The sequence below is a fragment of the Anomaloglossus baeobatrachus genome, chromosome 9 (assembly GCF_048569485.1).
Source record: "Anomaloglossus baeobatrachus isolate aAnoBae1 chromosome 9, aAnoBae1.hap1, whole genome shotgun sequence".
In the NCBI taxonomy this organism is placed as follows: domain Eukaryota; kingdom Metazoa; phylum Chordata; class Amphibia; order Anura; family Aromobatidae; genus Anomaloglossus; species Anomaloglossus baeobatrachus.
In genome coordinates, this window is record NC_134361.1 from 208,134,356 (window position 1) to 208,147,929 (window position 13,574).

General features: G+C 55.9%; 1 protein-coding gene across 1 annotated transcript in view; it reads left to right on the plus strand.

The window, feature by feature from the left end:
* The window catches only part of NOTCH1 (notch receptor 1), a 45,330-nt gene that overhangs the window by 17,543 nt on the left and 14,213 nt on the right, over nt 1-13,574 (plus strand). The window contains exons 3-9 of the mRNA XM_075324339.1: nt 5,192-5,457; nt 5,557-5,889; nt 11,045-11,167; nt 11,248-11,481; nt 11,566-11,721; nt 11,795-11,980; nt 12,091-12,204. Coding sequence (XP_075180454.1) covers nt 5,192-5,457; nt 5,557-5,889; nt 11,045-11,167; nt 11,248-11,481; nt 11,566-11,721; nt 11,795-11,980; nt 12,091-12,204 — 1,412 coding nt within the window. The remainder of the gene's footprint in view (nt 1-5,191; nt 5,458-5,556; nt 5,890-11,044; nt 11,168-11,247; nt 11,482-11,565; nt 11,722-11,794; nt 11,981-12,090; nt 12,205-13,574) is intronic.

Here is a 13,574-nt window from a genome sequence, read left to right on the forward strand (position 1 = left end):
CACCTGGAAACATTTAGAGCTTCTCTGAGCGCTCAGTGATTACTCTGAGGCAGGGGAGGGGGCTGCAGCTAATTAAAGTCATGACCCCTTTACATTTTAAGACTTCTTTCCCACGGTTAACTTTTATTTCTAGTGGAAGCAGAGAGGATGCTGGGAGAAGGCCACCACGAGGATAATCTGGCCACTGACTGGAGCAAGCGCCGGTTATCTGTCGGCGGAGATTTCTCCCAGGACGTATGTAAGAATGTGAGGTGGAAGCGGCCACCATGCCGGCCCTAGGTCTCCTCGCCGTCCTGCACTCCGGAGAACTCCCTGAATGCACAGGTTGGCTGATGCCCCTGCGTGCCGCCATACTGCCTGCTTCACCATCTCCTGGAGGGGTAAATCGAGCGCTGATACTGGGGGACGTGTAGATGATGATCTGTCGTACGCCCGATTCCCACGCTGCTCCGCGGCCAGTCTGGGGCTTTTCCCCTTCTTGTTTTGTGCCTTCCCTCTTGCTCCATTGTTGCGGTACTTTTTCTTGGAAGGAGGCGGCAGATGGCTGCACACAATGGCTGCAATCCCTGAACTCAGAAATAAGGCTGGGGTCAAAGGTTACTGGGAAACATCTGCCATCTTGAGAGTCTTGGCAGCGGCGATCAGCACGAGGCACAAGCACAACTTTTATTGAACTTGTAAAGTGCAGTAAATGTGCGGCAGATGGCTGTAATGTAGAGGACGGGATAGCTGCGCTGCGCAGCACCTTCTGCTCTGCAGGTTTGTGGGGTTTTTTTTGTTGTGCACAGTGTGCAGCACATCCTGCAGAGCCGTCCGTTCACCTCTGTGCACGATGTGCGCAGCACATCCTGCAGAGCCGTCTGTTCACCTCTGTGCACGATGCGCAGCACATCCTGCAGAGCAGTCTGTTCCCCCTCTGTGCACAGTGCGCAGCACATCCTGCAGAGCCGTCTGTTCCCCCTCTGTGCACAGTGCGCAGCACATCCTGCAGAGCCGTCTGTTCCCCCTCTGTGCACAGTGCGCAGCACATCCTGCAGAGCCGTCTGTTCCCCCTCTGTGCATGGTGTGCAGCACATCCTGCAGAGCCGTCTGTTCCCCTCTGTGCATGGCATGGTGCGCAGCACATCCTGCAGAGCCGTCTGTTCCACCTCTGTGCATGGTGCGCAGCACCTCATGCAGAGCCGTCCGTTCCACCCTCTGTGCACGGTGCGCAGCACATCCTGCAGAGCCGTCCGTTCACCTCTGTGCATGGTGCGCAGCACATCCTGCAGAGACGTCCGTTCACCTCTGTGCACGGTGCGCAGCACATCCTGCAGAGCCGTCCGTTCACCTCTGTGCACGATGCGCAGCACATGGTGCGCAGCACATGGTGCGCAGCACAGCTGTCTGTTTCCCCTCTGTGCACAGTGCGCAGCACATCATGTACAGCTGTCGGTTTCCCCTGGACCTGTGGACATACACGGAACAGATAACAACCACCAGATCTGAATGTGTGCGTTCAGGTCCTGTGATGCGGTGTCTGTGGACGGCGATCATGTGAGGCCCAGCTCAGTGGTGTAATGGACGATCACTGAAGATCAGGCACTTTCCCCGCTGCACTCTAGAAGGCAAAATAAGAGGAAAACCACTTGTCCCAGTTACTCCTTCTAGAAGCTGCAGACGTCTCCCGGCCGCTGGTTTTCCGTCTCCCGGCCGCTGGTTTCCCGCCTCCCGGCCGCTGGTTTCCCGCCTCCCGGCCGCTGGTTTCCCGCCTCCCGGCCGCTGGTTTCCCGCCTCCCGGCCGCTGGTTTCCCGCCTCCCGGCCGCTGGTTTCCCGCCTCCCGGCCGCTGGTTTCCCGCCTCCCGGCCGCTGGTTTCCCGCCTCCCGGCCGCTGGTTTCCCGCCTCCCGGCCGCTGGTTTCCCGCCTCCCGGCCGCTGGTTTCCCGCCTCCCGGCCGCTGGTTTCCCGCCTCCCGGCCGCTGGTTTCCCGCCTCCCGGCCGCTGGTTTCCCGCCTCCCGGCCGCTGGTTTCCCGCCTCCCGGCCGCTGGTTTCCCGCCTCCCGGCCGCTGGTTTCCCGCCTCCCGGCCGCTGGTTTGCCATCTTCCTGTATTTAGCATGTGTGTGTGACATTGAGAGAGCCGTCTCCACATTTCACACCGTCCGCCCAGCACCAGATCACGTTACATGGCTCATAATGATACAATAATCCGGTTCTGCCGGCGATCGCTGTGTGAGATCCCGGCCGTGAAGATTCTCAGATCCTGTGCCGTCCGGGCTGTGATGAGGCTTCATGAGACTCGTCATGTGCTTCTTGTAAATGGCCTAAAGGAGAAGCGTCGCCTCGTGTCTCCACATCCTGAAACTGGCGGCGGTCACGTCTCGCAGATGTTTATCATCTGGAGCTTTTATTGAGCAGTTTAATGTCGCCCACTGTGTGGGAGTAATGGGTGTCAATAATAAGATAGGAATGGGCCAACAGGGCTCTGTCTGCACAGAATGTCTGGACTAACCAAGCCCAGGTGCTCGGGCATCATGACGGCCAGTCATCTCCATGTACCTTCCCACCTGCTTATATTGCCTCCATCTCCACCCCCCATCTTTGATTGACAGCTCTGGCTTCATAGAGCAGAGATAGTAGTAGAAGAACAAGCCGGTGGGGAGGAGTATATAAATAACTGGCCGCCATGATGCACGAGCGCCTGGGCTTGGTTAGTCCAGTCATTCTGTGCTTTTTGTACTCCTATCCGGATCATCCGCTTTGTACGCTGCGTCCCAGAACGTGGTCTTGTGCAGCATTTCTAGTACCGGAGCTGAAGTCACTGCCCATGGATGTGGGGTCGGATGAGTCGGGTAATGGCCGAGCTCCTGTAGAGACCTTGCGTCGTGTGTCGCCGTCGCTGGCACGTCACTCCTGCAGGTGCATCCGGGATAACACTGACGTGTGACAGGGAACCCCGGGATGGCTGGCAGCATAGCCCGCATCCTGGAGGAGCGCGGTGGACTTTCCAGCCGAGTGCACACTTCACCAGGCCGCATGCCTTCACTGGCCTCGCTGGCCGCAGGACAATGGCTTCTCTCATCCGCGCAGCCCAGCGAGCAGCCACCCACAATCCTGGGCTCATTCTTCACGATGATTGGGCACCCCTCGCCGGGGCAGCTGCCGCCTCTCATTAATATGCACACCTGTTCTTCGCAGCTTTTGTGCAGCCGGCAGATGCCCTAATTAATTTTGCTCCTATTCTCTGCGCTCCTTTTGGCCGGCATAATGCTTTCTCATTAACTCGAAATGTCTCCGATTCTTAACAAATTCTCTCACAATTCCCTAACAAAGAGAATGTGAGCGAGGAGATCGGGGGCGAGGGTCCTCCCGCAGAATGAAGGAAATATTCCAGACTTTTCACAAAGTTTTTGTTACTTTAAAAATTCTGTACTTTTTAGAAACGAAGTGGAGAATTGTTGATCTAATTAGATGTAGCCGGAGCTTCATCCGCTGAACATAGGAGCTCACAATCTAATCTGCGCTTTTCCCTCACTTTGTCACATCATCACGCACAATGTCTCCGCAGCTTTAGATCTTCAGGAACCTGGGAAAGCCAAGTAACAGTCTCTGGGCAAACTATTGGAGGGCATTACGTTGTTTGTCAGGCTACATCCCTGATATACGGTCTCTTGGCGTCTATAAATGGTACCAGTCCAGATGGGGCCGGTATCTTTACGACATCTCAGAAGGCTCTCTTCCCTTTTTGTATAGTGGTTACCAGTGGATGCATATGGCGGCGATGTCCCAGCGTGGCCATCCCAGTGCTTGGTGCCTGCAGCTCAGTCTTTAGGTAGTTAAGAGACTCGTGACCTGGTGCGTCCAATCCAGGCGGAGATGGAAGTGGTCGAATGTCCCACAATGTGAGCGCCTCTGGTGCTAATATGCACCCAATATATATAGCATGTTCTGAGGCCTCCTGTATCCGTATGTTTCCTCCACCTCCCGATTTATCTGGTGGGGACGGTCTGAGGCCTCCTGTATCCCTGTGTTTCCTCCACCTCCCGATCATCTGGTGGGGACGTTCTGAGGCCTCCTGTATCCGTATGTTTCCTCCACCTCCCGATCATCTGGTGGGGACGGTCTGAGGCCTCCTGTATCCCTGTGTTTCCTCCACCTCCTGATCATCTGGCGGGGACGTTTTGAGGCCTCCTGTATCCCTGTGTTTCCTCCACCTCCTGATCATCTGGTGGGGACGGTCTGAGGCCTCCTGTATCCCTGTGTTTCCTCCACCTCCTGATCATCTGGCAGGGACGTTCTGAGGCCTCCTGTATCCCTATGTTTCCACCACCTTCTGATCATCTGGCGGGGACGTTCTGAGGCCTTCTGTATCCGTATGTTTCCTCCACCTCCCAATCATCTGGCAGGGACGTTCTGAGGCCTTCTGTATTCGTGTGTTGTGTTTCCACCACCTCCCGATCATCTGGTGGGGATGTTCTGAGGCCTCCGGTATCTGTGGGTTTCTACCACCTCCCTATCATCTGACGGGGACATTCTGAGGCCTCCTGTATTCGTGTGTTGGGTTTCCACCACCTCCCGATCATCTGGTGGGGATGTTCTGAGGCCTCTGGTATCTGTGTGTTTCCTCCACCTCCCGATCATCTGGTGGGAAGTTTGCAGCTCTTGTAGGCACATTGGGAAGTGATGATCCCTGACGACAGGGGCCGCGCACTCCCACAAATCTCCCTGTAATCTGCGTAGATTGAGGCAGTAACAGGTGGTGATGTTGGGGGTCCCACATCTGCTGCCCCCTCTGACCGCCCGTCTGCGCACGCCATGCTTATTTCATGCTTTTTACATCAGACACTAAAGTCATCTTAAAGGCTTTTCGCCTGGAGGTGTACGATTCTCCCGGGGCCGATCTCACTGATGGAGGACAGATCTCGTTACCTCCTAAACTAATCCTGAGGAGAAGAGCTAAGAATCTGCAGCCATTGCGTAAGTCCCCGGCTTCCATACCACGGGGCGACCTGATCAGGGAACGCTTCTACACTCAGCTCAGCAGATAACAGGGAGCAATAAACTGTATTTCCCTGTCCTATAATTGGCCGCTCTACAGTCACATCCCTTCCCTAACCTGAAATGGCTGATAACTGAGAACATTGCATTGCGTATGTGTGTAAGATGTCTTCTTCTAGAAGCGTTTTCAGGCTGATTCTGATACTTCTCTTAGATGCCCGAGTCCATATGTCGGCGAGCGCTGCCAGTTCACCAATCCCTGCATCAGTAACCCCTGTCTGAATGGTGGTTTGTGCAAATATGAAATCCGAGGGAGCGGAGCTTTCTTCACCTGCAGCTGCCCGCTAGGTTATCAAGACTCGCGGTGCATCACTCGGAAGGACAATGCGTGCCTCAATAACCCCTGTCGCAATGGAGGAACCTGCGACCTGACCACTGATGAGTGGAGCTACAAATGCAAATGTCCCCCGGGATGGACAGGTAGGATATACATGTACACTGAGCGGTGCTAGTGCCAGGGAGTCGTCATTTCTGATGTTCATAGTGTCTGTCTCATGTTGTGTTTGTGCATTTCTACAGGTGACACGTGCCAGAAAGCCGATCCATGTGCATCCAACCCATGTGCCAATGGTGGCAGCTGCGTCCCTTTCGACTCCCAGTATGTTTGTAAGTGTCCGGAAGGATTTCATGGAGAAACCTGCAAACTGGACATTAACGAATGCAAACAGAACCCCTGCAAGAACGGAGGGTCGTGTTCAAATGAAATCGGATCTTTTTCCTGCAAATGCAAAAGCAGGTTTACCGGAAACAACTGCGAAATCCCCTACGTGCCATGCAACCCGTCACCATGCCAAAATGGTGGGACCTGCCGTCAGACGGATGACACCTCCTACGACTGCACGTGTCTGCCAGGTATGTCCGTTTCTAGGCACTTTGTGCATCTGTTGTCGAGATGACGTCACACAGACCTGGATGGTGACAGTGTTGTGCTATAATGAGGCTGAGCGGGGGGCTGCAGAGCGGACCGGGGTCTGGGGACTGCAGAGCGGACCGGGGGTCTGTGGACTGCAGAGCGGACCGGGGGTCTGGGGGCTGCAGAGCGGACCGGGGGCTGCAGAGCGGACCGGGGGTCTGGGGGCTGCAGAGCGGACCGGGGGTCTGGGGGCTGCAGAGCGGACCGGGGGTCTGGGGGTTGCAGAGCGGACCGGGGGTCTGGGGGTTGCAGAGCGGACCGGGGGTCTGGGGGTTGCAGAGCGGACCGGGGGTCTGGGGGTTGCAGAGCGGACCGGGGGTCTGGGGGCTGCAGACCGGGCGTCTGGGGGCTGCAGAGCGGACTGGGCGTCTGGGGGCTGCAGAGCGGACCTGGGGGCTACAGAGCGGACCTCGGGGCAGCAGAGCGGTGTGGGGGCTGCAGAGCGGACCTGGGGGCTGCAGAGCGGACCGGGGGTCTGGGGGCTGCAGAGCGAACCTGGGGGCTGCAGAGCGCTCCGGGGGTCTGGGGCAGCAGAGCGGACCGGGGGTCTGGAGGCTGCAGAGCGTTCCGGGTGCTGCAGACGCCATGTAGGCTTTGGGGCCTCATGTTGCAGCAGGAAGGGCTTTGTTTGCTGTAATGACAATCACTCTCCACTTCTCTCCACAATACGAGGATGTGGCCATTTATAAAATGACAAATTCAGCCGTAGCCGGTGTAAGCGTTCGTGGTATATGGCTCGAAGGAGAACGCGGTTCGCTCCATTGTACCGAGCTCGGTGGTGGAAATGCTGCACCACGATACCGAGCAGAAGGAAGACGTCGGCTCCGGCAGCCTCCACTATAGAAAATGGAGGTTACGAGGGTATGAAACCGCAACCAGATAAGTGAAGAATGATGTGTGTATTCAGTGTCTGGCCTTACCGCTCTGGCTGCAGCTTCCTATGGGACGATGTACGTGGGGTCTGACTCCGAGAAGATGATGACCCGTGAACATCGCACATTTCTACAACAGGAAGCTTCAGCCTCGCACGAAGCGGAACTTATGTCTTCCTCCTCAGCTCAGAAAAGCCATAAAAATAAAGAAATTCTGTCCAGACCAAGACCCCAAGAAGATGAAGATCCCTTCCCCCCCCCCTGCGCATGTAGCATCAGTGGTGCTGACAGTGCCGCTGGTGCGGACTGTGCCGGCTGCTGTCGGTGGGTGGTGATGACGATGCCGGTGGGGCTGACTGTGCCGGCTGCTGACAGTGCCGGTGGTGCTGATGGTGATGCTGACGGTGCCGGCACCTCTTGTCTTCTGGAATACGAGGTGTCAATGGCTCCACGAGAGCATTATGTTTTCAGTGAATCAAAGTCGGAGTGAAGCAATAAACAGCCTCTACTTTTGTTTGATAAGAAATAGCTATAAAAGCCCAGATTCATGCGCAGCATTACTGTCACGGCACAGAAGAATCGGGAGCATTAATCCTACCGCAGGTCAATAAGTAACCAAACATCCATCAGCCCAAATTTAAAGGCACAATGGTCTGATGTTTAGTGGCATGTGCCTATAGACCTGCCGCAGACTGTATGGAGCACGGCTGGCTGTGACGCGGGCTCTGGGCTTGCTGGGAGTTGTGCTGCAGGCCGGAGGGCACACAGTAAGACGTCTCCAGTGTCTCAGGATTTCCTGGCCATTCCAGGGGTTAAGTTGTGAATCATCAGCTATTTTCTCCTTCCCCTTAGCTCTGCACCCAGGCATGTTAAAACTGGGCAAACATTAACCTGCTTGGTACTTTGAAGCTGTACAACAATAGCCGCTTGGATTTTATGGGCTCCTGGAGCAGGTGTCTCTAACAGCACATGCGACCTGGGACATTTTATCACAAAAAGAAAACCTCCCCTCGAGAATGAGAGATCAAAGAGCAGAGCACATGATCCCCGGGTGCGTGTACGGCGGTGGGACGCACCACGCTCCCATCACACCTGGATCATTGCTGCCTTTTATTGGGCCGGCTGCTGCGAGCGGCTGGGCTTCAGTTTGCCGGCCGCTGCGGGCGGCTGGGCTTCGGGTTGCCGGCCCCTGCGGGCAGCTGGGCTTCGGGTTGCCGCTCTCTGTGGGTGGGTGGGCTTCGGGTTGCTGGCTGCTGATACACGCTGATGTTATGGTGTCTCCTGCAGCGTCCGTCTTTTTGGAGTTGGTTACAACTAGTTTGGGTGCAGGGAGTGACGCTGCGGGCGGCTGGGCTTCGGTTTGCCGGCCGCTGCGGGCGGCTGGGCTTCGGTTTGCCGGCCGCTGCGGGCGGCTGGGCTTCGGTTTGCCGGCCGCTGCGGGCGGCTGGGCTTCGGTTTGCCGGCCGCTGCGGGCGGCTGGGCTTCGGGTTGCCGCCCTCTGCGGGTGGGTGGGCTTCGGGTTGCCGGCTGCTGACACACGCTGATGTTATGGTGTCTCCTGCAGCGTCCGTCTTTTTGGAGTTGGTTACAACTAGTTTGGGTGCAGGGAGTGACGCTGCGGGCGGCTGGGCTTCGGTTTGCCGGCCGCTGCGGGCGGCTGGGCTTCGGTTTGCCGGCCGCTGCGGGCGGCTGGGCTTCGGGTTGCCGGCCGCTGCGGGCGGCTGGGCTTCGGTTTGCCGGCCGCTGCGGGCGGCTGGGCTTCGGGTTGCCGGCCGCTGCGGGCGGCTGGGCTTCGGTTTGCCGGCCGCTGCGGGCGGCTGGGCTTCGGTTTGCCGGCCGCTGCGGGCGGCTGGGCTTCGGTTTGCCGGCCGCTGCGGGCGGCTGGGCTTCGGTTTGCCGGCCGCTGCGGGCGGCTGGGCTTCGGTTTGCCGGCCGCTGCGGGCGGCTGGGCTTCGGTTTGCCGGCCGCTGCGGGCGGCTGGGCTTCGGGTTGCCGGCCGCTGCGGGCGGCTGGGCTTCGGTTTGCCGGCCCCTGTGGGCGGCTGGGCTTCGGGTTGCCGGCCCCTGTGGGCGGCTGGGCTTCGGTTTGCTGGCTGCTGATACACGCTGATGTTATGGTGTCTCCTGCAGCGTCCGTCCTTTCGAAGTTGGTTACAACCAGTTTGGGTGCAGGGAGTGACGCTGCGGGACGGCTGCACCAGCAGATTTAGAAACACTTTCGGAAAGACTTGTTTCTTGTTGTTGGATAAATATGTTCAGATCAGATTACACCTGGCAGAGAGCGGCAGCCAAACGGCAATGTTGTCACTGTAAACACAGCCTGGGATGGGGCTGACGTTGCTCGCATTGAATTCCAGTGTTGGGCCCCTCCCGGGCCCCGCTGCAGAGCTCTTCAGGCCGCTGTTATCGGATGTATTGTGAGCAGTGATTTATGGCGTGGCCCTGGTTCTCACACACGGTCATGTATTGGATGAATGGGAGCAGCGGTGGAGGATCGGGCTCACACTGACCTGCGGCTGATTTATCGCTGTGTACAGTAAACCTAGATTGGATTGGAAGAGTTTGTTTTTCTCACAGTAAAACGTTGTGTAAAGTCTTTGAAATGATCAATTATCCAGTAATCTGTAGATATATTGTGTTTACTGTAACTGAGAGTGTTACAATGTATCAGCCGCTCGTAGGACATTGTATCTGCCCCTCCGCGGTGATACCGATTGTCACCAAAATAGCGAGGAAGTGAAACGCTAAGTCAGAGCGTCAGATCCTCAATACCGGGGCGGGATGAAGAATCACAATCCCACCATCAGAACAGGTTTTCGGTGGAGATTTGTGATCCAGGTGATCCTCTCTACTGTGTTTGAGGTGACCCTTCTCCAGTGGCAGATATCTGGGGGATACGGGATTTCTACTTTCCAGAAGAGCCCGTATGTGTGGTGCCCGGCCACCTCTTATACCCCACACTTGACCCGCTGTGCCCATCACATGTGCATGGAGTGTTCAAGCGCAAAACACCGACCACATGAATGATCAGCCAACAAACGTTCATGGGCTCCATTAGGAATGGCGTTATCACACCGGCTTTGTATCTGGTAGTAGCCTGTTTAATAAGTAACTTGCCACATGTTGGTCTTGTGTACGAGCTTCCAGCAATCAGGCTGGCGGCAGCAATAGAAGCCTTTTGTGCGGGGTTTATGAGCGGTCTACGCCCGGCCCTTCCCTGGCACATTGATTGCTGCTGCAGACTTGCTCTAATCTCACTTGTTGCTCAATTTTCATCTTCCTCGCACTAAACAAACAAAACGGCTCCATGTAACCGAAGTGTTCTCCACGTAGAGGCGACCCCAGAGCGTGCGCTCCTCGTATTGTGGACACCGCGTATAAGGAGCCGCCGTCTAATGCCGATCCCACCAGAGCGTGCGCTCCTCGTATTGTGGACACCGCGTATAAGGAGCCGCCATCTAATGCCGATCCCAGAGTGTGCGCTCTTCGTATTGTGGACACCGCGTATAACGAGCTGTCTTCTAATGCCGATCCCGGAGAGTGCACTCCTCGTATTGTGGACACCGCGTATAAGGAGCCGCCATCTAATGCCGATCCCGGAGCGTGCGCTCCTCGTATTGTGGACACTGCGTATAAGGAGCCGCTGTTTAATGCCGATTCCAGAGCGTGCGCTCCTCGTATTGTGGACTTTGCGTATAAGGAGCTGTCGTATAATGCCGATCCCGGAGCGTGCGCTCCTCGTATTGTGGACACCGCGAATAAAGAGCTGTCTTCTAATGCCGATCCCAGAGCGTGCGCTCCTTGTATTGTGGACTTTGCGTATAAGGAGCTATCGTATAATGCCGATCCCAGAGCGTACGCTCCTCGTATTGTGGACACTGCATATAAGGAGCCACTGTCTAATGCCGATCCCGGAGCGTGCGCTCCTCGTATTGTGGACACCACGTATAAGGAGCTGTCTTCTAATGCCGATCCCAGAGCGTGCGCTGCTCATATTGTGGACACCGCGTATAAGGAGCCGCCGTATAATGCCGATCCCAGAGCGTGCGCTGCTCATATTGTGGACACCGCGTATAAGCAGCCGCCATCTAATACTGATCCTGACCTCCTGCGTCTGGTCTCTACACTGAAATTCAGCTGTTTCCGCTAACCATTCTTTTGATATAAAATAATGACCTGTGTTTTTTCTTTCTGACATTTAGCATTTTTACTTCTTTTTAAAGGATTTTCTGGCCAAAATTGTGAGGAGAATATTGACGACTGTCCGGGAAACCAGTGCAAGAATGGCGGCACCTGTGTGGATGGAGTGAACACCTACAACTGCCGGTGCTCTCCGGACTGGACAGGTAGGATGGGTTGGTGTATGATGCGCATAGTGTTCCTCAGCGCGGTCGCCTCACCATCTCTCGGCTTTTCTGTCTCGCAGGTCAGTACTGCACCGAAGATGTGGACGAGTGTCAGCTGATGCCAAACGCCTGTCAGAATGGAGGCACCTGCCACAACACTCACGGAGGGTATAATTGTGTGTGCGTGAACGGCTGGACGGGAGAGGACTGCAGCGAGAACATTGATGACTGCGCCAACGCTGCGTGTAACAGCGGAGCCACGTGCCACGACCGCGTCGCTTCCTTCTACTGCGAGTGTCCACATGGCCGCACTGGTGAGAGCCGTCTCTTCTGATGACGCTTCTAGACAGCTTTTTTTTCAGAATGATAAAGCCTCGATGTCTTTTCGATGTTCTCAGGTCTGCTTTGTCACCTGGATGACGCTTGTATTAGCAACCCCTGCAACGAAGGCTCCAACTGTGACACCAATCCAGTGAATGGCAAAGCCATCTGCACCTGCCCCTCCGGGTACATGGGCCCAGCCTGCAACCATGATGTGGACGAGTGTTCTCTAGGTAAAGACTTCTAATCAGCAGTAACGCTGGACATTACTGGAGAATCGCACTAACCCTTGGTTTGACTGTGCAGGTGCCAACCCGTGTGAGCATGGTGGAAAATGTATCAACACCCAGGGCTCTTTCCAGTGTAACTGCCTCCCAGGCTACACAGGCCCTCGCTGCGAGATTGACGTCAATGAGTGTCTCTCCAACCCGTGTCAGAACGACGCCACGTGTCTGGACCAGATTGGCGAGTTTCAGTGTATCTGTATGCCAGGTGCGTCCATTACTGATCCTGGGACGGTTCGGAGCGTGCACCTCCTCATTGTTCCGGTCGTGTGGCCTTCAAAACTTCATCATCTGAACTGTTACTCTTTAATTCGTTAGGTTATGAAGGGAAGTTCTGTGAAATCAATACGGACGAATGTGCCAACAGCCCCTGCCAGCACAATGGCAGATGCATCGATAAAATCAACGAGTTTCACTGTGAATGCCCCACAGGTGAGAAAGCCGATCAATGGAGGAGCGCGGTCTGGCCGGGCTGCAGCTAATCGTAGCCGCAGGCATCTTCCTCCAGCAAAATCCCATCAGCTGAACCGCGATGATCACATAGGAATGAATGGGCTCTCACAGGACCGGCCACGGCTTCTGACTGTATTGGGCTCCGTATTGGATGCTGCTCTCTTGTTTTATGTTTATGACCCAGTTATAAATGTGAATATTCCCCATAATGGACATTAGTTCCATAAATGCTGTGTCCTGAGGAAAGATATTATGCAGGTTGCACTGACAATGCACATGTGTAGTGTGGAGAGGGGTGTGGGATATGTGAGGAGGGGGTTAGGCTTTAGAGATGAATGTCCCCGGCCATCAGGAGACGTCTAATCTGTGTAAAGAATGTAAATAACGTGATGTGACTGCGGCATCGGGGGCTCTGGTCCCTTTCATTCCCGGCATGGACGCCTCCAGGGTATCCGAAGTGAAGCACGTGCTCTGGCCCCTGTGGCTAAGGATTAAGACGGCTGGAGTCCTAAAGTCATTCATACAGCGGCTCTGGTCTCCTGTGACCTGGGGTGGAGGGCGGCGTAGTGTGAAGATTGTGGAGCTGAGGCTCTGGCCTCCTGTGACCTGGGGTGGAGAGCGGTGTAGTGTGAAGATGTACAGTGAGTGTTACAGGGTTGTGGGGCTGAGGCTCTGGCCTCCTGTGACCTGGTGTGGAGAGCGGTGTAGTGTGAAGACGGACGGTGTTACAGGATGGTAGGGCTGAGGCTCTGGTCTCCTGTGACCTGGGGTGGAGGGCAGTGTAGTGTGAAGATGGACAGCGAGTGTTACAGGGTTGTGGGGCTGAAGCTCTGGTCTCCTGTGACCTGGGGTGGAGAGCAGTGTAGTGTGAAGATTGTGGAGCTGAGGCTCTGGTCTCCTGTGACCTGTGGTGGAGGACGGTGTAGTGTGAAGACGGACGGTGTTACAGGATGGTAGGGCTGAGGCTCTTGTCTCCTGTGACCTGGGGTGGAGGGCAGTGTAGTGTGAAGATGGACAGCGAGTGTTACAGGGTTGTGGGGCTGAAGCTCTGGGGTGGAGAGCGGTGTAGTGTGAAGATGGACAGCGAGTGTTACAGGGTTGTGGGGCTGAGGTTCTGGTCTCCTGTGACCTGGGGTGGAGGGCAGCGTAATTTGAAGATTGTGGAGCTGAGGCTCTGGTCTCCTGTGACCTGGGGTGGAGAGCGACGTAGTGTGAAGATGGACAGTGAATGTTACAGGATTGTGGAGCGGAGGCTCTGGTCTCCTGTGACCTGGGGTGGAGAGCGACGTATTGTGAAGATGGACAGTGAATGTTACAGGATTGTGGGGCTGAGGCTCTGGTCTCCTGTG